Genomic DNA, 24,938 nt, shown 5'->3' on the forward strand with positions numbered 1-24,938 from the left:
TTTTTTTGTACAGCGATTAATGAGACCTCAAATTCTCTCCACATCACTTACACGATGCAGCAGAACCGTTCGTTCACACAGCTCAACAAGACACATTCCCCTCCAAGCTCACTAAACCTGGTAGCGCACATTGAGAGATCCCGATATTCAAAAGGCCGAATATTTTTCTTCTCCAATGACCGTACTGCACTGCTCAGGAATATTCAATCGCCAAAGCCAAAGCCAAGAAATCACCGTAAACTCCGTAGCTATTAAACTCTCTATCTCACTCTCACTTTGTGCGCCTATGTATGTGTAGACTCTATTTTTTTTTTTTTTTCTCTGAAGTTTTGGGTTTTTTTCTTCCTCGCTTTCTCGCTCTATACATTTCTGAATCTTGTTCTGCATCATTCAATATATTGTACAAAAGCCATACATTCGCATAATATCAAATATTGAGATAATAGAAATAAGAATTAAAAGACAAAATAGACATTGTAGAATAGCAGTGAGTGCAAAAGAGGAGAGTTTAATAAGGTGAAAACAGTGAGAAGACAGGCTCAAATTACGAACACGAAGCCGTAACAGCATAGCAGCATAGCATAGCATGGACAACAACATGCTTGCAACTCCTGGAGTACCCAAGTACCCTCTACAGGATGTTCCTGTTCCTTATCGGTACCAGTTACGCCCTATTGCAAGTTCTCAGAGTAAAAGAGCAGCAGCGACAGGAGCAGTTCATTATTCGTCACAGCAAAGGGAAGACGGGAGTGAGGACGAGGAACAGTGTCATAAAAGAATGAAGCCAAACCAACAGAATGTTTCGAGTCCCGGTTTAGCGGAGGATCAAGATGGGCCTTTGCCCATATCTCCTATAGCGTCGCCCTGTCATACTCCGAAACTGGAGGAACCTAGCATTGACGAGGTGATCGGTACGGCTATCAGTAGACTCAGTGGCTCTACGCCGCATGCGAACGGACTGCCCAGTCTTATATTTAGGCTTGTTTCGAATATGGATCGTACACAGCTCTCAGATTTGGTGAACATCATAGCAGACAATTTGAAGCGGGACTTGTTCCACTCGCTCCCCAACGAAATCACAGTGAAGATCTTGTTGAATCTATCGTCCCAGGACATCTTTTCGTGTTTGTTGGTGAACAAGAACTGGAACAAGTTGATCAAAGATGCGTCCGTGGTTTGGAAAAGGCTCATGCTCAACGAGGGCTTTGTCACGCACGACCAGTTCCCATCCTATTGCAACGGACTCCCATCCAAATACAACCATTTGATCAACCCTGACGATAGATTTAGATTGGATTTTCTGGAGAACAACTGGCTCCTCCAGAACTGGTACGATCCAAGCTACAAGCCAGGAAGAACATGTCTTGATGGCCACAGCACAAATGTGGTCACGTGTTTGCAATTCGAAAACAACTACATCATCACCGGTGCTGACGACAAGAAGATTAACGTGTACGATGCGGAAAACGACCAGTTCTTGCTTGAACTCAACGGGCACGAGGGCGGTGTATGGGCACTGAAGTTCGTGGAAGGAAACATATTGGTCAGTGGGTCTACAGACAGAAGTATCAGGATCTGGAACATCGAGACGGGCAAATGCACACACGTATTTAAAGGTCACACGTCCACTGTTAGATGCGTTGAAGTCGTCGAGTATAACGGTACAAAGTATGTAATCACTGGGTCCAGAGATAATACTTTGCACGTGTGGAAATTACCCATGAACGCTGAGCCCGACAAAGATAATCGCGAACCTGCAGTGTTCAACACTACCGACGAGAACCCTTACTTCGTTGGTGTGCTAAGAGGTCACATGTCAAGTGTGAGAACCGTATCAGGCCATGGAAGAATTATCGTCAGCGGTTCGTACGATCACAATTTGATGGTGTGGGATATTATAGACATGAAGTTGCTATATATCCTAACGGGCCACACAGATCGTGTTTATTGCACAATATATGATCACAAGAGAAATCGTTGCATATCAGCAAGTATGGATACTACAGTGCGGGTCTGGGATCTCGAAAATATCAAGAATAATGGAACAATATCGTCGGTGTTTTGTAATAACACCACAACTACAAAAGTGAGCGGAAGCATGAAGTGTCTATATGGCCATACTGCTTTGGTCGGACTACTATGTTTATCGGATAAATTTTTAGTGAGCGCGGCTGCAGATGGTTCCTTACGTGGTTGGGACTCTAACGACTACTCGAGGAAGTTTTCATTCCACCACACCAATCTGGCTGCCATCACCTCCTTTTCGATGAACGATAACATTCTAGTGAGTGGCTCAGAACGCCAATTTAATGTGTACAACCTCAGGACAGGAAAATTGATACATAGGAAATTGCTCACCGATGCAGAACAAGTATGGGGCATTAAATTCAACAACAGGAAACTAGTGGCCGCGATTGAGTCGGTAGGTCACAGTTACGTCGAAATCTTGGATTTCGCAACAAGAAATGGCGACAAGACCCTAAGAACACGGACAAGAACTAGAGTTGACCAACAGATAGATCATAACTCGCTTTGGTCTTCGACGCTATGATCGTTTTTTTTAATCACTTTTATTCATTTACCTCCTTCCCTTCCATCTTTTTTAATTCAATCTTTTATTGTATTCCATTCTCCCTTAATTTCTTCTTCTTCTTCTTCTACTACTACTTATTTCCACCAATATTTTCTCTTATGATCAAAACTGCTACGCACAATTATATACCCTCATTGTTGTTGTCACTATTTTGCTGAAAATACTCACAACAGGCCAGTGCTAAACCAGAGGTGCCCCCAGATAAATATATATGTGTAGATCATAGATGTAATCAATATATGTACGCACGCACATTCTTCTTGATGTACATACTGTGCTCTTTAATGCCCAGCCAATAAATAATAGCACTCTCTCGCATGAATTTCTGCAGCTAGATGGATCCGAGGGTCCTTTTGCATTAGCATTTTCCAAATAGAGTTTGTCCACCCCAAAACGAGCATTCTTTTTGGCCCGGAAAAACAGCCGAAACAACAGAAAGAAATAAAAAAAAATATTTTACTATGGTAAAAGTATGAAAAAAATAAAAAAATTCAGGGTGTCGATTTGCGATGATGGGAAAAATAAAAAAAAAAAAAACCGATTTCGCAAGCACCTTGAAAAAGGCTGAAGCTTTATTGCTTGATTGTGATGGTATAAAAAGATAAACGGTTTTGCAAGCCTTGAATGTTGCCCAACTATTAAATCGATTGTATATACATATTTTATATATCGTATTCAAGCCCAGAATACCGTGATTTTTGGCTATACCCACAAGTTATACACACACAGAAAGAAATGTCCGAACCTCTAGTTTCAACATCTTCGTCTTCGGCCGTTGCGGGCTCATCGGATATGGTCCAAAGAAACACCAAGGCCAGTCCTTCCTTTAGAAACAATTTCAATATAGACGATTGTGAGACGCAGGAACTCTCGGTAGGTCTGGTTTTGAGTGCTCTTGTTGTCGTGCTAAGCTGTGGTATCATCTTTTTGCTAGGTGTCAACATCGTCATCCAATACCGTACTATCAACTGGAATGCGGTACCTAAGGCCTTCTTGAAGATTTTCTACATCATTCTGAGCTTCTTCTCCATCTACATTATCAACAAGTTCAACCTATACTTCTTCAAAAAGATGAGTGCCAGAGAGACCTCGAACTCGTATGCCAGAATTAATACTCTGGAACCAATTCAAATGAGAACTGGTGTATGAATCAATCAGTCGCCAGGACAATAATCAATACACTATAAACTTTACAAGTTTCTACATATTGAGCACTGTGTGCTTTATTCCTTTCTGAGTTTTTTTTCTCTTCTCTTCTCTTCTTCACGTGTTTTGAATTCAAACAATAAAGCTTATAGCTTGTTCCTGTTCGTCCAGGGTTCATCTCACATTAGTTTAAACTAAATATATTTTCCACTTACCTTATCACTTATATATATGTTAACCCACCTTTTAATAAATTATTTGAATGTATAAAGGGAACTGAGGAAACAGTAGAGTCACGCGGATATAGTTTAGTAGCCATTCTCCTGCCTCCCTGTCCCTATCTGTCTGTATCTCTCTCTGTTTCCCTCTCCCCCGCTTTCATTACTTATCTCTTTCAGGAAATAAATTCTGAATAAGCTAAACGGGTTTGGGCTGAGCAGGCGATGAGGTGGACAAGGAAGTTAAAAAAAAAAAAAAGACAGAAAGGAAATAAGACACAGATAAAGAGGTTACCCGGACACATGTGTATTTTAACGTCTATTTTACAGTATCCTCATCTGAGAAAGAGAGGAAATAAAAAAAAAAAAACCAAAACGCCAAATGGACAATTATATATAAATACAGGAGTTTTCGTGTTTCATTTGGAAATAAGAATAAAGTTTGTAAATTGGGCGGCAAGGCAGGCATTCTACTTGCACTAAAAGGCGCAAACGCACGTATCTTTACTCAAGCTACAGCTCTTTTCTTAAAAAACTGGTGGAAAGAGTGTGTATGCTAATCCCTGGACATTATTGAAGACGCGATGGGTAGACTTATTGGGTTAGAACTGCATAACTTCAAATCCTACAAGGACACGGTCAAAGTTGGATTTGGCAACTCATATTTCACAAGTATTATTGGACCAAATGGTTCTGGTAAGTCGAATCTTATGGATGCGATTTCGTTCGTGTTGGGGGTACGGAGCAGCCACTTGAGATCATCGGCGCTTGTAGATTTGATTTACAGAGGTAGAAAAGAACATGATGATGATGATAGTGACCGATCCAAGAGAGCACGTTCTTCTGAGCTTTCTGGTTCGTCACAAGTATCAGATTCCGAAAATGATGAGGAACCTAGAAGCGCCTATGTTACGTGTGTGTATCAGAAGAATGACTCGGATGAACCAACTAGATTTACGAGGATTATTCATTCCTCTGGCGAAAGTGTTTACAAAATCGATGGCAAAACTGTTAGTTACAAGAGATATAACGAGGAATTAGAAGCGGAGAATATCTTAGTCAAGGCAAGAAACTTTTTGGTGTTCCAAGGTGATGTTGAAAGGATTGCCTCTCAGGGACCCGAATCTCTAACCCTTTTACTTGAACAAGTTTCCGGGTCCATTAACTACAAGAATGATTACGAAAGACTAAAGGAGGAACATAGGCTAGCATTGGCTGAGTTTACGGATGCTCATAATGCTAGGAAAAAAGTGCAAAACGATTTGAAGAGTTTCAAAGAAGGTGTGCAGAGGGATGAGCAGTACAGATCAAGCTTTGAAATAAGAGACAAGTTGAAACATAATTACGTCTTGTGGGAACTGTTCCACATTTTGGAGAAGAGAAAAGATCTGGTGAAAGACTTGACAGTTTCAAAAACAGAAATGATAGCTCTCAAGAATAAGCTCAACGATGAGGAGAGGGTATTGACCAAGATCAAGTCAACAGCTGCAAAACATGAGTTACAACTAAGTAAATTGAAAGATACTGTTGCACAATTGGAAAATGAAAAGACTTCATTACAATCGTCTCTTTTACCAGTAGGAAGTGAACGTTTAGCTACCATTAAGAGAATAAATAACTTGGAAAAGAGGATAACCTCTTTCAACAAGGATATGGAAAGACAAAAGGCTTACGTAAAGCAATTCGAAAACCAATTGAAAGTTGTCACTAAAACAAAGCAAACCTTTGAAAAGGAATTAGAGAGTATTCATGCCAACCTCAGCAAATTCAAACTATCTGAAGAGGACCTAAAGCAATATGAGTTATTGAAGAGCAAGTATTTAACTTCGGGTGGGTCTCAAATTGAGGAGAAATTGGCCATTTTAAGAAACGATCATCTCGAAATAACTGAGGAGTGTGAAATGGTTAACAAGAGACTTAAACTTACGAGAAGCAGAATCACTGATGAATTACAGGTTGATGCTGAAGCTTTGGAGACTGACTTAAATGAAATAACTCAAAAGCTAAATGACAAAAACGCACTAGCTGCTACGAAATCCAAAGAATGGAAAACTACTCAAACGAGCTTAGAGTCTCTAAAGAACAAAGAATATGAATTGAACTTTAATTTGAGAGATGTCCTCTTGAAAATTGACGACTTGAACGCAGACCAAAGGGAAACAAAAAAAGAACGGAAACTAAGAGAAAATGTAGCTATGCTCAAGAGACTATTTCCAGGAGTGAAAGGTTTGGTGCATGATTTATGCCACCCAAAAAAGGAAAAATATGCTGTTGCGGTATCAACTATTCTCGGCAAAAACTTTGATTCTGTTATTGTTGATAGCATTGCTACAGCACACGAGTGTATCCAATACCTTAAGAAACAAAGAGCTGGTTCTGCGTCCTTCATACCTTTGGATACCATTGACGTAAATTCTCCTTCCTTGCCCGTTTCGGATGTTCAAGGTTGTCTTTTAGCCATAAATGCAATTGAATACGAGTCGTATCTTGAAAAGGCGATGCAATATGTATGTGCAGATGCTATAATCTGTGACAATCTTGATCTTGCTAAAGAATTAAAATGGTCCAAGAGAGTAAAAGCGAAATTAGTGACTTTGGAAGGCGCTATCATACATAAGGCAGGTCAAATGACAGGTGGTACATCACAGAAAAACCAAAACAGATGGAATAAAGATGAGTACCAAGGTTTAATGGTACTAAAGGATCAAGTAACAGAAGACTTGGCTAAAATATCAGGTGAAATAAGACAAAACAACATAAAATCAAGAGAATTAGAAAATGACATATCTTTACTCAATAATGAAATTTCTGGTCTAAGAACGCAAGTATCCTCACTTCAGAGAACTTTGGAAGGGAAATCAGTAGAAATAAAACATAATGAAAAACTAATAACGGATGAATTAGAACCTCAGATCAAAACCTTTGAAAGTCGTATTGAAGAGCTCAATGCTAAAATCAAAAAGCTCGAAGACCAAAAGGATCTTCTTCAAGAGGAGATTTTCAAACCGTTCACTGAAAAATACGGATTTTCCATTAAGGACTACGAAAAGGGTACCGGTGAAGTGATGAGAAAGCATTCAAAGGAGCTTCAACAATTCCAAAAGGAAATCCTCAACATAGAAAATAAACTTGAATTTGAAAATGATCGTTTACAGGTTACAACTGCCCGCCACGCCAAGGCATTGAACGATTTGCAAGACTTAAGAGACTCCCTTGGTGCACTTGAAAAGCAAGAAGATGTCATCACTAATAAGTTAAACTCTGTTAAAGCAAAAATTTTCCAAGAACAACAGGCTGTAGACAAACAACAAAAAGATCTTGACGAGAAGGTTCATAATCTATTGTCTTTTGATAACAATATATCCGAAATACAAACCAACATGCAAGCTGCAAAGAGAAAAGCGGAACAATTGAAAGAAGATATTGAATCTCTCGATCTGGAACAGTTAAGTATATTGAAAAATTGTAAAGTTTCAAACATTGACTTGCCAATGTTAAATACATCGCTTTCAGACGTTTCCATTGAGGTGCTAGATTCTAATAATACAAATGTAGTGTCAGAATTTGATTACGATTTTAGCGGTTTACCAGAAAAATACAAGCAAAATAATGGTGATAATATGAAGGAAGAATTTGAAACAGAGATCAAAAACATTGAGGATAAGCTGGAAATGTTACAGCCTAATTCAAAAGCTGTCGAAAGATATCACGAAACGAGGAATAAGTTAGACGAGGCCTCTGCTGAAAACGAACATCTAAGAGTAAAGGAGAAAAAAGCCAAGCAAAAGTTTCTTGAAGTTAAAGCCAAACGTAAAGAACTATTTGAAAAATGCTTTCAACATGTTGATAAACACATCGATCAAATATATAGGGCTTTGACGAAAGATCCTCATGATAAATCTGAATTGGCGGGTGGTAATGCATCATTAACAGTGGAAAATGAAGACGAGCCTTATCTTGGTGGGATTAGGTATTTTGCTACGCCACCACTAAAAAGGTTCAAAGATATGGAATATTTGTCTGGTGGTGAGAAAACTATGGCAGCTTTAGCTTTACTGTTTACTATTAATTCCTACCAACCAAGTCCATTTTTCGTTTTGGATGAAGTTGATGCAGCTTTAGATATTACAAATGTTGAAAGAATAGCGCACTACATCAAAAGGAATGCGAACCCTAATGCACAATTCATTGTCATTTCGCTAAAGAATGCGATGTTTGAAAAGTCACAGTCTTTAGTTGGGGTTTTCAGAGAGCAGCAAGAGAATTCTTCCAGGATGGTAAGTTTAAATCTTGAAAACTACGAGGATGATTGATCATAAAGCACTTTAAATACCTTTAAACAATTAATTGTACGTAAGGCTTTGCACTCCATATATTTCGCTTAAAAGATTCTTTATTTGCATGTATAAAATGATAGATAGAGAGTCATTACATTTGATAATGTAGATCGGGTAATTTGGAGAGTACGAAATATACGATGAACTAACTCTATGGGTCGAAAATAGGCATAAAATAGAAGGAAATAAGCAAAGAAGGGTTCTCTACGTGCGACTTTATCATTACTGTCAGCACTTAACTATCGGTTTCTTTAAAGTTTGATTTCCTCTTCTTTGTCCCAGTTTTCACGGATAAATCTCCAGTGTACAGCTGGGGCATCCTTCTTTTCTTCTGGAATTAAAGTTCCACTAGGCAAGTTTTTAGTGGATAAGTTTGCCATTTCAGCCAATTTGACGAAAACATCAGGTTCCTTATTAGAATAGTCAATGTCTTTGAACCATCTTCTTTCCCAGTCGATACCTTTACTTTCCTCTTCTCTTCTTAGTTCTCTTTGAGCTTCTTCAAGTTTGGTCTTTTCCTGGTGGATGAGATCGAAATTGCCAAGCTTTGTAGCTTCTGCTACGTGTCTCCAAGCCTTTCTTGATTCCAGTGGATGCTGTTCGTCTATGCTCTTAACTGTCAAGGTTTCCACACTAGTTTTAGATGCATCGTAAAATACTTTCTCGCCGCTCTTCGATTTACCAGCGGAGATATGAGAGATCTTGGACCATTGGCCAGATATCGTGTACAAGGCGTTGTGCTTATCTTCTGAATCCTTGAAATCCTTGAAGATTCTTGCTTTGAATGAATTCTTCTTCCCGCTAAAGTAACCTCTGCCTGAAAACTCCATGGCACAATAGAGTCCGTTGGAGGCCTGGATATAAGCTTTTCCTTCCAACTCTACAAATGGAGAAGCAGCCAACAAACCTTCAATGTGCAAAGGTGGCAACGTGATCAAGTATTGTTCATCCAACTTACCGAACTTCAAGATAGCATGGCCGAATTGCTTGACACTCAAAGACATTTTAGAAATGGAAGCCTTGATCTGGTTGTAACCTTCCAAGGAGACCTGATTCTTGTCGTTGAAAATAGTGTAAGCAGTGATTGGAGGATGGTGGGATACCTGTTCAGATAGTAACACGGTTTCACCGAACTCAGGGTTGGAAGAGTTGTTCCACTTACCGACGAACACCTCACCCAAGAATGGATTCAAAGGTTTTTTCTCCGATCCCATAGACTCATTACGGGAGCAGTATTGAGACTTCAACGTGGAAATAAACCATTTCACAACACCTAGCAAGCGTAGTAGCTCTGGAGGAGTACCTTCACTGTCTGGTTCATTGATGAATGTGGGTCCAAGAAACAAATCTGGATGTTCTGCCCAGTATTCTGAATACTCGGTCAACGAAACTGGGGATAAGATGAATGGTGGTGCCGTCAAAGATGAAAGATCCCCGTTGAAAGAGGCAATTGACTTCAAAAAAGAAGTCCAGGTAGACGAACTAGCGTACTGAGACATTATGATGGGACTAAAATACTCCGTAAATAGCAAATATTAGCAAAAAAAATCCAGATTATCCAGATAATCACGCGAAACAATCACTCTTCCAATTAATAATTCACAACAAGTATCTATTCTGTTGTGACAAGTAGTATCTGATCCACTAGCAGTCACTCCTAGACAGATATGCTTCCGTAAATAGCCGAGATAATGCTTGAGTACCGTGCTTATCTATAAAATTTCCTTCATTTTACATTATTTTTTTAATGGTGGGAAGTTCAAATTCAAAGTTCGTTTGTTCCTCATTTTTCAATGTTAAAGCTTAAGGTCCTGAGAAGAAAGGCTACACATGATACATAGAAACAGAGACAGAGAAGAATGGAAAGAAATAAGAAACTGCACGTTTTAGTGAAGAGGAGGCAGGTAGTTACAGGCCTATGTATGGGCATGGATCTCTGTCTGGGCCTGGGCAAGGGAAACACCGCCAGGATGGGAAAGATGTGAATGGTTTTTTCGCGGTATTTTGTGTGTATCGTTCAGTAATGGTATATATAATCATATAAATATGTATACGTATACTTATGTGTGTGTATATTATTTGTTATATGATTTTCTATGTTCCGGTAGTTGTGAATGTAGTAGAAATTTTGTAACCGGGAATGGGGGGATTCCGCGGATTTCTGTTGGGATTATTATTATTAGGATTTACTTAATAATATTATATTATTACTTATCACGTGACCATAGTGTAAAGTTGTAATTGAAACCCTTCTCGGAAAGGAAGCGCTGGTCTTCTGGTGGGACAGCGACCTGTTCAGGCAGTGCAGCAAGCAATTGCGGGTACGGTTGCTCTTTGAAGAGCGATTCTACCAGGTGTTTGTCGAGGAATGTGTCCATCTGTGGGGCAGGCGTGCCAGGGTCGGCATGGACCTTTGTTAGGAAAAGCTTGTCGGATAAGGGAATGCATTGGTTGTAGATCTCGCCGCCGCCAATTATGTAGATGGTTTCCAGTCCCAGACGCTCGCTGTGGGTTGTGAGCTGGCTAATGGCCTTGGATAGATCAGTCGCACTTAATGACACGTGACGTGTTTTGTTCGCGTAATCATCATCGTCAACGCGTTTTTCGAGACAACGGTCGAGGGATTCGAGCTGATCAACCCCTTCGGTTCTCGATATGACCACATTGAGTCTATTGGGCAACGGTCTGAACTTCGATGGGATCGATTCCCACGTCTTGCGCCCCATTATCACTGCATTTTGCAGCTTGGGATCCTTAGTTGAAGAGGTGAGCTGGCGAAAGTATTTCATTTCCTTGGAAAGCTTCCAGGGCAAAGTGCCCTGGAAGCCAATTCCGTACCCGGGCATCAGACATGCTACCACGCAGCATACAGGCGGTTTGGGGGTCATCCTTGAGACGTTTTGCTTTCGTGTGCTTGTGCGTGTTTTTTGTTTCTTTATTCTTTCCTTCTGCCTATTGTATTATGTTAAAACCGGGCATATATTTCTTGTACATAATTGAAGCTCATCTCGTGGAAAGAAATACACCTACACATACACACAAGAGAAGGGAGCATAAAAAAAGGCTGGTACTGCTAGCACCATACTCCGGGGCCTAAAACACGCTATAGACCACTACCTCCTGACATGCCTGAACTCATCACTTTTGAAGACACATGGACCACCTTTCAGGGAACGCAAACCATGGTGCGCTGCACTGCCAGCCCACACAGAGACGTTGCCACTAAACACGACAAAAGAACAGCGCTTTCGGTGAGCATATGCAACAACTGGGAGGGCCCAGCCTCGCGAATGGTGCTCCAGGGCTACTGCTACGCAATTGAGTTTGTCAGGGCTTCGCCTGCTTCTTCCGCTGCTTCTGCTTCTACCTCTGCTGAGGTCTGCGTAGCAGACCTCATAGAAAGCAGAGATCACGTGATCCACGACTTCATCCACAAGATCGCGCGCATCCTCGTCCTCAAGTACCACAGGCCATGCTACGTGCAGCTGTCCACCGCAGCAGCCGCATCCGACGACGCCCTTGGTGCCTCGGATCAAATCAACCTTCTACAGAAGATTACACAATGTATAGACAACCACACTGTATAGCATAGGAAACCCATCTCATCAGCATCTAGCATCCTTTTTTTTTTATTATTATTTATTATTTTGCTACAGTACACTTAGCTCCCTATGTACCCATCCACCAACTGGCCCGTGCAGCTGATTCAGCTGGTGTGCTTGAATGGAGCGTGCACTCAACTGTAGCAGCTCCACATGCAAGGACTCCAAATCGTTGCCTTGTCGTTGTCAGGTCGTTCTTGCTGGAGGAGCCGTCATCAGCCCCACATAACCCCGCCAAAAGAGATGCGGGGAAAACGAAAAACCAAAATCAAGGCCAAAAAAAAAAAAAAAAAAAAAAACACAAGAAGCAGCAGGCAGCAGGCAGCAGGAATTTTAGGAAACTGACGCTGGCAGGTGTCAGCGTTGTAGAAGCACGACAAGGAATACAGGATTCAGAATAAGACCGATAAAATCGGGACCCTGACTGAAAGGTAGCGCCGTTGGAGTAGATTTTTGTGCGGTAGTGGTGGACAAGAACAAAGAATAGAAACGATAATGACGTTCCGATTTTTCGACCATTGTGCGTGGGTAGAGTCCGGTAGGAGGGGGGGAAGGGGGGCAGGCAAGCAACAGGAAAGTTAGGGAATTCCTTAGGAAAGGGAGTACCCCGCCCGAAGATATATACAAGTCAAGACAAGTCAGGAGGGCAGTATTACTCCAACTCCAATACCGCGTCAAAGGAGTCTCAAGGAACCTGGGAACGGAATTTGAGAAAACAGGGCTGCATAACGCAAGTAGTCAGCCAAGCTGATCGAAAATAACCCCGAGAGTCATCTTTAAAGATGAGGAAGAAATGGTGGGGAAGGCACCGGAGTCATTGTATAAATAGCGAGCGTCTGTGGATCTCTTGATGTATAGACGATTGGCTCATCTTGGATTCGGTAATAGTAGTATATTTCTTGGCAATTTACAAAGCCAAGCAAACCAAAGCAAACCAAAGCATAACAATGGCACCAATTGCAACCGTCGGTTTGAAAAACACCTTGGATGGTGTAGCAGATTCCCTAAAGCGTCAAAAGGCAAAATTGTCTCAAGTTTCCCCATTGGACACTGTCCAAAACATGAAGGACGTGTTCGATGAGGAAGAGTTTTTCAACACAGAAGTGTATCCTCCAATTACACATGAGCCGGTGAAGGAGGACTTACCCTTGGAAAAAGTCTACGGCCCGGGTATCGAACCTCGTCCACAGTTGATTGCTGATGAATCGAAGATCACAGGTTTGGTCGAAGAATGGTTGGACGATTTCAACGCTTTCTTGGAAAGAATTAACACTTCTCCAGCTGCAGTGACCCAAGAGGACTGGAACAAATTGTTCCTGGCGCACGCTACCTGGAGAGACCATCTTGCTATCACCTTTGATCTTCACAGTTTTATTGGTTTGCACAAGATCTCTCACGTTTTGCAACCCAAGCTAGCTAGCGCCAAACTATCCAATTTCAAGTTGGATGAAAGAGCAGATTACAGATACACTACTGGGTGCGGCAAAGTTGTTTTGCACGAGTCCGATGGTGTGAAACCTCCTGTTGAATGGGTTCAGATTTACTACGACTTTGATAATAAATTGGGTTCCGGTAAAGGTGTTGCAAGATTAGCAGCCGTTTTCGATCCCGAATTGGAGAAGCCAGTCTTGAAATGCTTCACCTTCTACACCTCTTTGGAAGACTTAAAGGATTATCCAGAACGCATCTTCCAAAACAGACCTGAAGGTGTGAATCATGGCCAACACGTTGGAAGACTCTCTTGGGCTGAAAGAAGAGCTGCTGAATCGAGCTTTGGCGGCTCCCATCAGCCAACGGTTTTGATTGTTGGAGGTGGCCAAGGTGGGTTGACTGTTGCCGCCAGATTGAAAATGTTCGGCATTGAGTCTCTCATCATTGAAATGAATCCAAAAATTGGTGACAATTGGAGGAACAGATATAAGTTCTTGGTTCTTCATGATCCGGTTTGGTACGATCACCTTCCTTACTTGAACTTCCCACCATCATGGCCAATTTTCACGCCAAAGGATAAGATTGGTGACTGGTTTGAAGGTTATGCAAAGACAATGGATTTGAACTACAAGTGCAGCAGCATGGTTTCTGGTGCTGAGTTTGATGAAGCTTCTGGTAAATGGACCGTTCAAGTTAAGGACTTCACCACTGGGGACACGATAACTTACACACCGGAACATTTGGTCATGGCAACTGGTCACTCTGGTGAACCACGTATTCCAAAATTCGAGGGACAGGAATTGTTTAAGGGTAAAATTGTCCATTCTTCTAAGCATGGTTCAGGTGCTGAGTTCACTGGTGGTAAAGCCCTTGTCATTGGTGGTTGTAACTCGGCTCATGATATATGTCAAGATTTTTATGAGCAAAACGTTGATGTGACAATGTTGCAGAGATCTTCTACCTGTGTTATTACTGTGGAGAATGGTATCCCCAACAACACTAGAGGGTTATATGACGAGTCTGGCCCAGCAACAGAAACCGCAGATCGGATCTTCCATTCCATGCCACTTTCCCTCTTGAATGGTGTCATGCAACAGCAGTACCGTCAATCTTGTGACCAGGACCACGAGCTATTGGAATCTTTGGAAAAACGTGGATTTAAGACTAATGCTGGTTATGCAGGTACAGGTTTGTTTGGTTTATATTTCCGTCAAGGATCTGGTTATTACATTGATGTTGGTTGTTCTAAATTGATCTGTGATGGCAAAGTGAAGGTTAAGCAAGGCCAGGGTATTAAGAGGTTCTTGCCCTCTGGTACCGGTGTCGAATTTACCGACGGTACTACCCTTGAAGGTTTGGATGTCGTTGTTTTGGCTACCGGCTACACAAACATGAAGGAAACTGCCAGAAGGTTGTTTGGAGACAAGGTTGCCGACAAATTGGATCCAGTGTGGGGTTTGGACAAAGAGGGTGAGTTCAACACTATGTGGAGAGACTCTGGTCACCCACACTTCTGGTACATGGGAGGTAACTTGGCAATCTCTAGATACTATTCGAAGAGACTTGCATTAAGAATTGTACAACAAGTTAAAAATCTCGATTACTGAGCAGCTTTCTGACTCGTGTATGCCTAGAACTCAACGAATATGATGATGATCTCTATACGATTTTAATGTATATCTTTTATTTAACGAAACAATGAAATAACAACAAATCCTTATTAAAAAAAGATATGGTTACAAAATATTTAACCGAAACGGTAACATCTCTAAAATGAACATCAAACCTTTGATGTTATGTGGGAGAAGACAAAAAAGACCTTCAACCACAACATTCTAGAGATATATAAAAGAAAACTTGTCAGACTGCCATTTGTACCCACCCATTAATGTTTGTCCCCTCGCGAAGAGGTACACAAACTGGGCAAAGATCATCGCGCCAATTTAAAGCGGTATACAGGAGTTAAAACGGAGAGAAAGGTAAAAGAAGCAAAGGTCCGAGGACCCTACCTCTAATTCCCTAAACCCCTATCCATGTACAACCATTGCAAAAGGCAAAACAAAGAAATGTTGGAGTAGATGGCCAAACCGCTAAGGGTTGTGGACCAAGCTAATGATACATTCTTATTTCTCACTCTTGGGTACAAAGGTTCTTCGGCTCATCAACCAAGTTGGATTCAGTGGCTCTTTTGAAGAGTCAAAGAGTGACGATTCCTATAGAAATGATCCTATGAAGTACGTCGACACCTATTTAAGAATAAATCAAAAAAGATTTAATATAACGCGCAACAATAATTTTCTATCTTGTTTCGCCGGACCCTCGCCTTTTATACGTTTTCTGGCTGGAAATTTTTCATCCTTCGAGAGACAAAAGACAGTTATAAAAAGAAACGCGTGTCGGGTAACCAAAGAGTATTAACGAAATTAGGGTTCTTGTTTGAGTAGGGTAATAATGTGCCTCTATTAGGGCTACAGCTTAACAGGTAAAGGCTGCTACAAGTTATATAGTCTATTTTTGTTCTGGAACGCGAGAATTGCCATATGCCCTACATAATATGAGGAGCCATTAACAATGGGGCCTGCGTCCTTGTTCTAGCTACCTTTTAACATCAATGGAGCCCTAAACTCTGATGAGCCCTTACTTATGGTTCGTAACCCTTTCCTTTTACTAGTAGTACTATATTTACTTATTACTACTACTGAGGTATAGAAAATGGTAGATCCTTCTTTAGGGCAGGGTTACTAATGAATAGAATAATAATTTTTTTTAATTTGTGGTCACGTTCTCATCATTTTCAACGTATGTGTTGAGAAGGACTGTTTCTTAGAATGTGCACCCATACATTCTGAATGATTGTTTTTAAACAATCAGGTTTTTCATTCGTATACCCTATATAGATGTATATGGTTGTGTTTTTCAGGATTTCTTATCTCTATGGGAGAGGACTATTCTGCAGAATCGGTCAGGCGCTCTCATGCCATAGTTCCTCTCTCAGGCTCGGTCCCAACCGAGGCCGAGGCCGTACTCTCCTCTGACGCTCTCCTTGGCTGCCTACCGTGGGGTGTTACTGGGGTGGCAACACCTCTGCTCTACTGACTGCTCCCCTCTGTTTGGCTGGAGTCTCCCACGGTGGTAGTAGCCAGTGAGAGGTTCTGCCTAATTCCACAACCTCTCCCTAGCTTCACTCACTCGCTACCGATCCTTCCTACTGCCTGGGTGGACTGTCCCCTCCCTCTGCTCCAGGTAGACTCGGCTGGGCCGCACTGGATTGGGCTTACCGTCCTGCCTAGGATTGTTGGTTTCCCAATTTTACACATTATCAAGAAAACATCAATACTTCACCAAGTAAGTATATGTAGAAACATAGTCGTAGGTATTAAACTCATAAGTGTGGTTTATTACATAGAGCAAGTCTAAGACCTCAAGAATCATCGAAAAAATGGCTGAATCCCATAGATGTATGTGAACAAACTAGAAACCCGCTCTGATTAAGAGCTCAAACGCACCTCAGTTGTTGGATAAAATGTTTAATGAAAGGAGAACCAAAAGACGAATCGACAATCATCTGGAAGGACTATTATTATACAACCATGACGAACAAATGAGAAGTACCTAATATTATGTGATGTCCGACTGGGACTTTGACTAAGAGACTAGAAATATGGATACTTGCAATTATTTCCTATGGTGGCAGGCTCTAAAATAGTTAGAGTAAATGAGTAATCAACTATTGGCTATAATGTATTGGAAGTGCAGGGGAAGACGATTACAATAACTTTGTTTTAGTAATTATCTGGGTACTGTTAGTACTACCCTCATGTGACATGTTTTTTTAATACAATTTGGAAAAATGAATTATATGGTCTGAAAAGAGCTGAAGCTAGTTCCATTGTACTTATAGTCAGCGGTTTGTCTCCATTTAGAAAAACGTTTTATCGGCAATACAAATGAGCAGTTTGGAATCATTCCAACCTCCTCAGTTAATGAGTACTGGAATATTATAATGAATCACTTTTACTAACCATAAATCAATTCTACTTGAAATTGTTTTTTAACAGTGTACGTCAAAGGTAAGCATTTGTCCTACCAAAGATCTAAGAGCGTTAACAACCCAAACGTCTCTTTGGTCAAGATCGAAGGTGTTGCCACCCCAGAAGAAGCTAAGTTCTACTTGGGTAAGAGAGTCGCTTACGTCTACAGATGCTCTAAGGAAGTCAGAGGTTCCAAGATCAGAGTTATCTGGGGTAAGATCAACAGAACTCACGGTAACTCCGGTGTTGTCAGAGCTAAGTTCAGATCTAACTTGCCAGCTAAGACTTTCGGTGCTTCTGTCAGAATCTTCTTGTACCCATCTAACATCTAAGCATGTTGAAACTGTATAAGTATCAATCTCTATTACATACAATTTAAAGCTTAATGCGAATTTGTTAACTATTTTGGAACTCTATTATATTCATGCAGCAGGTTTCCGTTGCTTTTGGGAAACATGCTGCATGAATCAGTATTATGGTCAATAATTGCCTTATTTATAGTGTTGGCATGAAAAAATGAAAAGCGAGAAAGAGTATAAGGAAAAGTTCACCATCTATTAATATGAGGGGTACTTAAGCCATGGTTAAATACCATTATTAAAGAGAAATATATACAATGCAATCATTTATAGTCTCATACTTCTCCTCTTAAAGAAATCAAAAACTTTCTTGGCAGTACTTTGTTCTCTATGGTCGTGGTTTTCTCTCTCGGAAGGACGATTTGACTCTGTTGTTTCTTTCATCGAAGAAACCATTACTGAAGATCTATGGGAACGTTTGTTTGTGGTATCAACTAATGGTGTAGTCTTTGGAGGCATCATTGAGTGTCTGTGATTATTCTTTGATGAACTATTCGACGGTACTCTTGGCTTTGAGGCCTCGTAATAGTTCACAGAACCTGAAGCGTTCCTGGACTCATTGTTATTTGCTTTCTTCAAAGAAACTCTATCGGCCATTTTTTGAGAAGTACTGGAAACCTTTCTTGTCTGAGAGGAAGAGTCAGAACTAACACTGGTTTTAGAGTTGTTATAATAAGAGTAGAACGACAATAAACTAAACCGTTTTTCTTTCTTTGAGCGTACGTCTTCTTTTGGAACTGAAGAATGTCTAGATGGTTGTTTTGCCAATTGTGATGCGGGTGTCTCCAATTGACTGTATGGGATTGCAGCATCACCGTTTCTGGACTCGTCTATGACCATTTTACCTAATTCTTTAGATAAATCATATGATGATCCTGCGTGAGAACTTTGCTTTGGATGAACAAGGGGTATTGAGTCTTCTGTCTCTTCGTCGACCGTTCCAAAACCTTCTGATAGCACCGCACTATACCTTTGGGATTTACGATGTTGCTGCTTTAGGTTCTTATGATCTTCTTCAGCAGTCTTGATGAGATCTCCCTCTACATTATTGAGATCAATTGATGGTGAAGGTTTACTAGCCGAAAATGACCCTCTACGAATAACATCTGATTGAAAGTTCATGGAATCCGTATTCTTCCCAATTAAGTTAGGTGAAAAATTCCGATTTATTGAATCTGCAGTATTTGAATTGCTGTTAATAGTTCTAGTACTGTAAGAAAATTCATTTGTAGATGAAATGGGATGACCCTGTGGATAATATGAAATCGGCGTATCAACGTATGATGTTGAAGTTGGTTGATAGGATGTTGGTCTAGGTCTTGATTGATGCGTTGGTCCAAACTTATTGCCATTTTGCATGGAAGTAGAATTAAAGGAACTCTGGAGAAACTTAGGAGAATTAATTGGATTTCTAATTGGTGAAGAAGATAAGTATGACTCCCTGGATGAAGTATAATTAGTTGTAGGAATAGCTGATGCCGAAGAAGCTATAGAAAACTCCTTATTTGGACTGACCTCCACAATAATGCTGTTTCTATTCATTAATGACGTTGAGTTGTTATGCGTTGTTGATCTGGTGGCAGAATATGTTTGTACTCTAACATTCGATGATTGTTGCTCTACTGAGGAGCCGAGAGAACCGCTTTGAAGTGAATTCTGTGATACATAAAAGTACTCCCTTTCTGCGTCTACTACGGCCTGTAGAGCAAGTGATGCAGCAGAGTTACTTCTAGAATGGGTGATCCTTTTAACTGGACTGCTCCTTAATTCTGATGATGGAGATGAAGGTTTGGCAATTGCATGAGATTGTGATTCTTGTGGCGGAACAGGTTGTGGATGCAATGTAGAGTCCATTATCAAGGAGTTACGTTTCTCGCTAGAAGAAACAGACGAATTAGATTGAGGTCTAGAATATCTCGAATGAGAAGACTGTTTGGGTGGTGGTCTGAAGATGTTGCTGATTTCTGCTTTAGCTTTAGTATCCCAATCTTCTGGTTTTAATGATAGGAATAACGAATGAGGGTGTAGCCATTGATGTTTTTCAATCATTTCAACTGTGATACGTTTAGCCGGATTGGAAACCAGAATTCTTCTAAGGATATCTCTAGGTACAGGATTGATGTATTCTGGAAATTTCAATGGAGTTTTAGTAATGTAATTGTATAGCTTTGCAATATCGTCACCGTCGGGATTCTCAGGATCATCATCCCACGGCAGGTACCCGGCTAACATAGCATATAGAATAACACCACAAGACCACACATCAGCTTTTCTAGCTTCATAATCCTTTGTTGTCACAACTAATTCCGGGGCTGCATAACATGGAGAGCCACATGAAGTCTTCATAAGGTCATTTTTAGAATTGAATTCGTTTACAAACCCAAAGTCTGTAATTATTAAGTTTTCATGCTCGTCAAGTAATAGGTTTTCCAATTTTAAATCTCTATGTGCCAAGCCTTTGTGATGCATATAGTGTACACCGCTGATCAGCTGTGCGAAAAGTCTGCAAGCGGCAGGTTCCTTCAGGCGCCTTTTCTTTTGTATATATTTGTAAAACTCTCCTCCTGATGCGTATTGAAGCACAATTCCAATATACTTCGAGTTCTGCAAAACTTCTTCTAATGTTACTATATTTGGATGGGACAAATGCTTCAACGCGTTAATCTCTCTGTATATTTTAATCTCCTTCTCAGAATTTTTTGGAATGGTGTCCCGTCTGATCAACTTTATTGCTACGTTCTTAGATTCATCTGAACCGCTCTTTGACCATCCTAGCTTCACTTTTCCAAACTCTCCTTCTCCCAAAGTTGGTCCGATAATATATGGGCCAAAAGTGACCTGACGTCTCTTTCCACTCCGAGATCCATTATGATTATGAGCAGAAGAATTCAATGAGTTATGATGTGCATTTTCAGTTACGGTTCCGGAACCTCCGCCGTAGTATGTATGGCGATGAGGAGTTGTAGACATCTTTCAAATTAGCGATAAAGTAGAAGTCCAAGAACTAAGTGGTCGCAGATAGCTTCTCGAAAAAAAATTATATTGCTTCAGATACGGTTCTTAGTGTATTCTTGTCTCGTAGTTTCTTATAGTTGTTTTCTTTTGCTGTTCCCGAACAGTAAAACTTCAACACAGACAATGACGAGAGTCAATGCCTTAACTACAATGTGACCTGATGGTATACACTCTTATGCACTGAACTTGTCTTTAGATTAGCCGACAGTTAGTAAACCAACAAAAGTTATCACTAATGCATGTAAATGTAATCTGAACGCCTTCCAGTGAACGTAGTTCTATAAAGATAAATGACATAAAATCTTTATTTAGATATCTGTTCATTTGTTTGTTTGTTTTCATTTCGGATGTTTTTGTTCTAAATAAAAATAACGTTTAGGGTTTATAAAAGTAAACAAAAAGAGTAGCACTTGGGTTGGGGTTCGGAATGAGGACCAAAATGGTAATAAAGAAAACCACCTCGGCGTTTTTGACTTTCTAAACTGTGCATGCTTTTCGTTTCATCATTCAAGTCGCGAGTATTAAACATAACTGAAAGAGGTACATACCAATTTGGGCTCAATCGAACGATTTCTAGACATATTTACATGAAATTAGGTGGTCTTTAAATACGATAGATTAGGATAGATCATTAACTAGATATAGCAGAGTAGTAAAAGAAGGGTCATAATTCGAGGCGATGATTTTTTTTTTCTTCACTCCGATATTCTTTCATGGGTGTAACTTTTGAGCTTAGTTCTCTGGATCCTTTACGATACCAACTTTAGCAGGTCTGATAACTCTGTCGTTCAAAGTGTACCCAACTTGTTGCACGTGGAAGACAGTCCCTGGTTCTTTGTCAGGTTGAGGAATTTCAAAGGTTGCTTCGTGCTTGTTTGGATCGAAAGTTTCGCCCAGAGGATCGAGTTTCTTGATACCATGCTTTCTCAATGTCTTTTCGAAGACATCCTTGGTCATCTGGACACCAGTGTACAAATCAGAAATTTCCTGTGATTTCTCCACAGTTTCTGGCTTGAATGCGTTCAATGCATGGCCAAAGTTATCGACAGATTCGAGCAAATCCTTAGCAAACTTTTGCAAAGCGAAGTCCTTTGCCTTTTGGACATCCTTCTTGGTCACCTCTTGCAAATTTCTGAAGTCAGCAATAGATCTCAGCAAACGGTCCTTGAGCTCAGAAGCTTCCTTTGTCTTAGCATCTAATTTTGCTTGTAGGTCCTTGATGGTCTTTTGTTCCTCAGTTAAGTTAGCATTGTCTTCTTCCTTCTTAGCTTCACCCTCGGATGACTTGGATTCAGCTCCTGCATTTGCATCAGCTTGTGTCTCCTTGTTAGCCTCGTCAGCATAGAATCTCACGCCGGAAAATCTAGATGGAACTTGAGATCTACATACAGCAGCAGCGGAAGCCCTCAAAAACATTGGAGATGCATTTGCCATTGCGCTTGCTCTGACATTTAGTGCAGCATTTCTTGCTACACCTCTTAGGATCATGGTAGATGTTCTCATAACTTGGTATGGTATGTTTATGACTGTGTGTGTCGATCCTGCTTACAGAAACCCCTCAATCAAGTTTTATTCATATACGTTGCCTATGTTGAGTACAGGCCAGGTGTGAACAGAAGTTATATCATTTCTTCTCCAGTCGAATAAGTTTTCCATTTTTTTTTTCATGACTGAAACAACACAAATTTAGTTCACGTGATCTGATCTATTGGGATTCCATTGAACACAGAATGGTACGAAATGGTACATATAATACAGAGATATCTATTTCTAATAAAGTTTTGAAGGTTGTTAGAGAAAACATAGCTTCAGTCTTCCCAGCAGGTCTGGATGAATTTCTTCATGTTGACGTGCTTTTTTACTTGTCCCAACATCCAAGGATGTTGCAGCATTTGTCTGGGCGATGGACGTTCTTTCGAGTCTTTCTTCAGACTATAATCAAGAAAAGATTTAAAGGACTTCGACCATAAAATCCCATGCTCAGGTTCATCTTTTAGCTTTGGAGTGAAGGTTAGAATTAACATGAGAAGTTCTATAGGGGGCATATTTGCAGCTAATTTATCAGAATCGAATGGAGAGTGACCTTGTGCAACTTCGAGTAAAGTGAGTCCTAATGACCACACGTCACTTGTAACACTATATGGCTGACCTTGAATTCTTTCAGGTGCCATATAGTATGAAGTCCCTGTGAAAGTAGTTGCTAGGGAGTTCACTGCTTCACCTGAAACACCGAAATCGCAGAGTTTTACCTGCCCCATTTCATTGAATAGAATATTTTGAGGCTTGATGTCTCTGTGGATTATTTTCCTTTCGTGTAGATATGATAGGCCTCGAAGCACGCTTTCTGCTATTTTACCCAATACTTTTTCTCCGATCCGTCCTCCTTTTGAAAGTAAGTGTTTGTAGACTGAATCTAAGGACTTTCCACCCATATATTCCATCGCAATAAATATAGAGGATGTTTGCTCGCAAGTGAACATACCATAATACTTCACGATAAAGTCTGATTTGCAACTTTTGTTGAATTGTAGTTCTCTAAAAATCTGTTTCTCTGATCCATCATTTTCGATAGTTGCTATTGTCTTCAAAGCAAATATTTTTGATCCATTTTTTAGTTTGCACTTGGTGACGGAACCACCAGCTCCTTCACCGAGCACTCCTAGGGTATCTATCTGTTCGTGTATCTTATAAGTCAGCCATATATCTGAGGATAGTTCGTCTATATCTTCTTCTTGAGTAGTTTCTTCTGTTACATTTTTAAGTTGTGGCGTTTGTGGCGTTTGTAACTTTTGCAGAGGTAATTTCGATTGTTCTTGTTCTTGTTCTTTTGATAGTTGCTGCGAAACTTCTTCCTCCTCTTTCTCCGACCTCGCCAAACTTGTTGTACTGCTCGTTGTAGGTTCACTGTCATACATCGAAATCAAGTTCGACGTCATCGAGTCCGCGCTCTGACTAGACAGCAATGATTCCGACATTGGCACATGTTCCGTATTAATCTTAAGTCCCTGTAACCTGCTAGTCGCTGAGGCTACGGTTCCGTCTGAATTCCCACTCGACGATAGAGGTGTTGTTGAAGTGTTTATTGCCGTAGTTGGTGGAGGAACGGGTCTATTTCTCAAGGTCCTAATGGACTTGCCAGAAGTCGCACTCGACTGAGTTGTAGCACTAGACGGCACAGAAATAGATAACGTCTGTCGAAGCTTTTCTTCATTCTCGTTTGTAGGTTTACTGTTTGATACTAACTGTGATGGTAAGGATAATCTCGGAGGTTTGGAATTCGTCCTACGAGACTCTGGTGGCCTGAACATTGAAGCCATCTTGACATCTAAGAGAGTCTAATACCGGAAATCCTCTAAAGTCCAACCGGCAAAAAAAGCACACCCTATGATGATTCCAATTCACTCACCACTCCTTCTTTCTAACACGAACTTTATTGATCTATCGAGACTAAAAAGGGGAATTCAATCAACGCGCTCTTTCTACCTTCGTCTCTCACCTATATAAACCTTGGATCACTATAACACTTCCTAGCCTGAAATAGATTGAATTTTCTCTTTTCCTATACCGGTAGCGCTTCCGAATGTTTGTCCTTCGCTCCTCAACAGCCGTTCTTTCATGATCGTTATTTTCGTCAACCTTCAATTATGATTTCGTTTCACCAAAAGCTTGTTTTATATATTAGGACCAACCTGTTCGAAAAAAAAGTTGATTCTGTAAGCATTTGTCATTTTAACCCAAAACAAAATAAACAAACACCTGAAACATCTTTGTAGCAGGGTATGAAAATGCGTATTTAGACCAGGAATCTCAGTACTCTTTGTGGGATTCTTTGATCCAAATTTAATGTGTAATTGTAACCAAAAGACGCTCTCGTCAAGACACATGTCCTTGATGTATAAAGAAGATTGTATACATGAACACTAAGGAAATACCGGCAAATATAGGAAGATATATAGTATAATCATTCACAGTAAATGTATTCGAAAGAATCGTCAACTGGAAGGTAGCCAAGCTATTGTATTAAGTTAGTTTTCTTTAGCTGGTGTCAGTTATTTTTTCTCTGGGACAGAGTGTAAACTAATTCATTGATTGGTGATTAAATGACAGCTTTTAATTAAGAAAGATGTAATAATGGTTCAATAAGCAAAAATAAAAGAATGGCATATAATAGATATTTTTGAATACGTACATACATATATGCTATGA

At 40.4% G+C, this 24,938-nt stretch overlaps 12 protein-coding genes across 12 annotated transcripts; 7 read left to right on the plus strand and 5 right to left on the minus strand.

The window, feature by feature from the left end:
• Window positions 1–586: 586 nt before the first annotated feature.
• Window positions 587–2,551, plus strand: CDC4 (SCF ubiquitin ligase complex subunit CDC4; the record flags this gene model as incomplete). Its single annotated transcript, XM_022818416.1, has 1 exon — window positions 587–2,551. The coding sequence occupies one exon, from the start codon at window positions 587–589 to the stop codon at window positions 2,549–2,551; it is 1,965 nt and encodes a 654-aa protein (XP_022675086.1).
• A 777-nt stretch (window positions 2,552–3,328) lies between these two features.
• On the plus strand, window positions 3,329–3,742 carry KLMA_20776 (uncharacterized protein; the record flags this gene model as incomplete). Its single annotated transcript, XM_022818417.1, has 1 exon — window positions 3,329–3,742. One exon carries the CDS (start codon window positions 3,329–3,331, stop codon window positions 3,740–3,742), a length of 414 nt encoding a protein of 137 aa, XP_022675087.1.
• Window positions 3,743–4,541: 799 nt separating this feature from the next.
• On the plus strand, window positions 4,542–8,270 carry SMC1 (cohesin subunit SMC1; the record flags this gene model as incomplete). Its single annotated transcript, XM_022818419.1, has 1 exon — window positions 4,542–8,270. The coding sequence occupies one exon, from the start codon at window positions 4,542–4,544 to the stop codon at window positions 8,268–8,270; it is 3,729 nt and encodes a 1,242-aa protein (XP_022675088.1).
• Window positions 8,271–8,545: 275 nt separating this feature from the next.
• On the minus strand, window positions 8,546–9,793 carry KES1 (oxysterol-binding protein KES1; the record flags this gene model as incomplete). Its single annotated transcript, XM_022818420.1, has 1 exon — window positions 8,546–9,793. One exon carries the CDS (start codon window positions 9,791–9,793, stop codon window positions 8,546–8,548), a length of 1,248 nt encoding a protein of 415 aa, XP_022675089.1.
• A 708-nt stretch (window positions 9,794–10,501) lies between these two features.
• DFR1 (dihydrofolate reductase) lies at window positions 10,502–11,182 on the minus strand (the record flags this gene model as incomplete). The annotated part of the gene is made up of 1 exon (XM_022818421.1): window positions 10,502–11,182. One exon carries the CDS (start codon window positions 11,180–11,182, stop codon window positions 10,502–10,504), a length of 681 nt encoding a protein of 226 aa, XP_022675090.1.
• A 237-nt stretch (window positions 11,183–11,419) lies between these two features.
• Window positions 11,420–11,881, plus strand: POC4 (proteasome chaperone assembly family protein; the record flags this gene model as incomplete). The annotated part of the gene is made up of 1 exon (XM_022818422.1): window positions 11,420–11,881. One exon carries the CDS (start codon window positions 11,420–11,422, stop codon window positions 11,879–11,881), a length of 462 nt encoding a protein of 153 aa, XP_022675091.1.
• Window positions 11,882–12,843: 962 nt separating this feature from the next.
• Window positions 12,844–14,934, plus strand: YUC8 (flavin-containing monooxygenase; the record flags this gene model as incomplete). The annotated part of the gene is made up of 1 exon (XM_022818423.1): window positions 12,844–14,934. One exon carries the CDS (start codon window positions 12,844–12,846, stop codon window positions 14,932–14,934), a length of 2,091 nt encoding a protein of 696 aa, XP_022675092.1.
• Window positions 14,935–15,439: 505 nt separating this feature from the next.
• Window positions 15,440–15,745, plus strand: KLMA_20782 (uncharacterized protein; the record flags this gene model as incomplete). The annotated part of the gene is made up of 1 exon (XM_022818424.1): window positions 15,440–15,745. The coding sequence occupies one exon, from the start codon at window positions 15,440–15,442 to the stop codon at window positions 15,743–15,745; it is 306 nt and encodes a 101-aa protein (XP_022675093.1).
• A 1,529-nt stretch (window positions 15,746–17,274) lies between these two features.
• RPL33B (60S ribosomal protein eL33) lies at window positions 17,275–17,690 on the plus strand (the record flags this gene model as incomplete). The annotated part of the gene is made up of 2 exons (XM_022818425.1): window positions 17,275–17,314; window positions 17,386–17,690. 2 exons carry the CDS (start codon window positions 17,275–17,277, stop codon window positions 17,688–17,690), a joined length of 345 nt encoding a protein of 114 aa, XP_022675094.1.
• Window positions 17,691–17,984: 294 nt separating this feature from the next.
• KIN4 (putative serine/threonine protein kinase KIN4) lies at window positions 17,985–20,687 on the minus strand (the record flags this gene model as incomplete). The annotated part of the gene is made up of 1 exon (XM_022818426.1): window positions 17,985–20,687. One exon carries the CDS (start codon window positions 20,685–20,687, stop codon window positions 17,985–17,987), a length of 2,703 nt encoding a protein of 900 aa, XP_022675095.1.
• A 777-nt stretch (window positions 20,688–21,464) lies between these two features.
• Window positions 21,465–22,235, minus strand: MGE1 (mitochondrial nucleotide exchange factor MGE1; the record flags this gene model as incomplete). Its single annotated transcript, XM_022818427.1, has 1 exon — window positions 21,465–22,235. The coding sequence occupies one exon, from the start codon at window positions 22,233–22,235 to the stop codon at window positions 21,465–21,467; it is 771 nt and encodes a 256-aa protein (XP_022675096.1).
• Window positions 22,236–22,540: 305 nt separating this feature from the next.
• Window positions 22,541–24,049, minus strand: MKK1 (mitogen-activated protein kinase kinase MKK1; the record flags this gene model as incomplete). Its single annotated transcript, XM_022818428.1, has 1 exon — window positions 22,541–24,049. The coding sequence occupies one exon, from the start codon at window positions 24,047–24,049 to the stop codon at window positions 22,541–22,543; it is 1,509 nt and encodes a 502-aa protein (XP_022675097.1).
• Between the last annotated feature and the right edge of the window lie 889 nt (window positions 24,050–24,938).

This window comes from Kluyveromyces marxianus, chromosome 2 (genome assembly GCF_001417885.1).
Source record: "Kluyveromyces marxianus DMKU3-1042 DNA, complete genome, chromosome 2".
Classification (NCBI taxonomy): domain Eukaryota; kingdom Fungi; phylum Ascomycota; class Saccharomycetes; order Saccharomycetales; family Saccharomycetaceae; genus Kluyveromyces; species Kluyveromyces marxianus.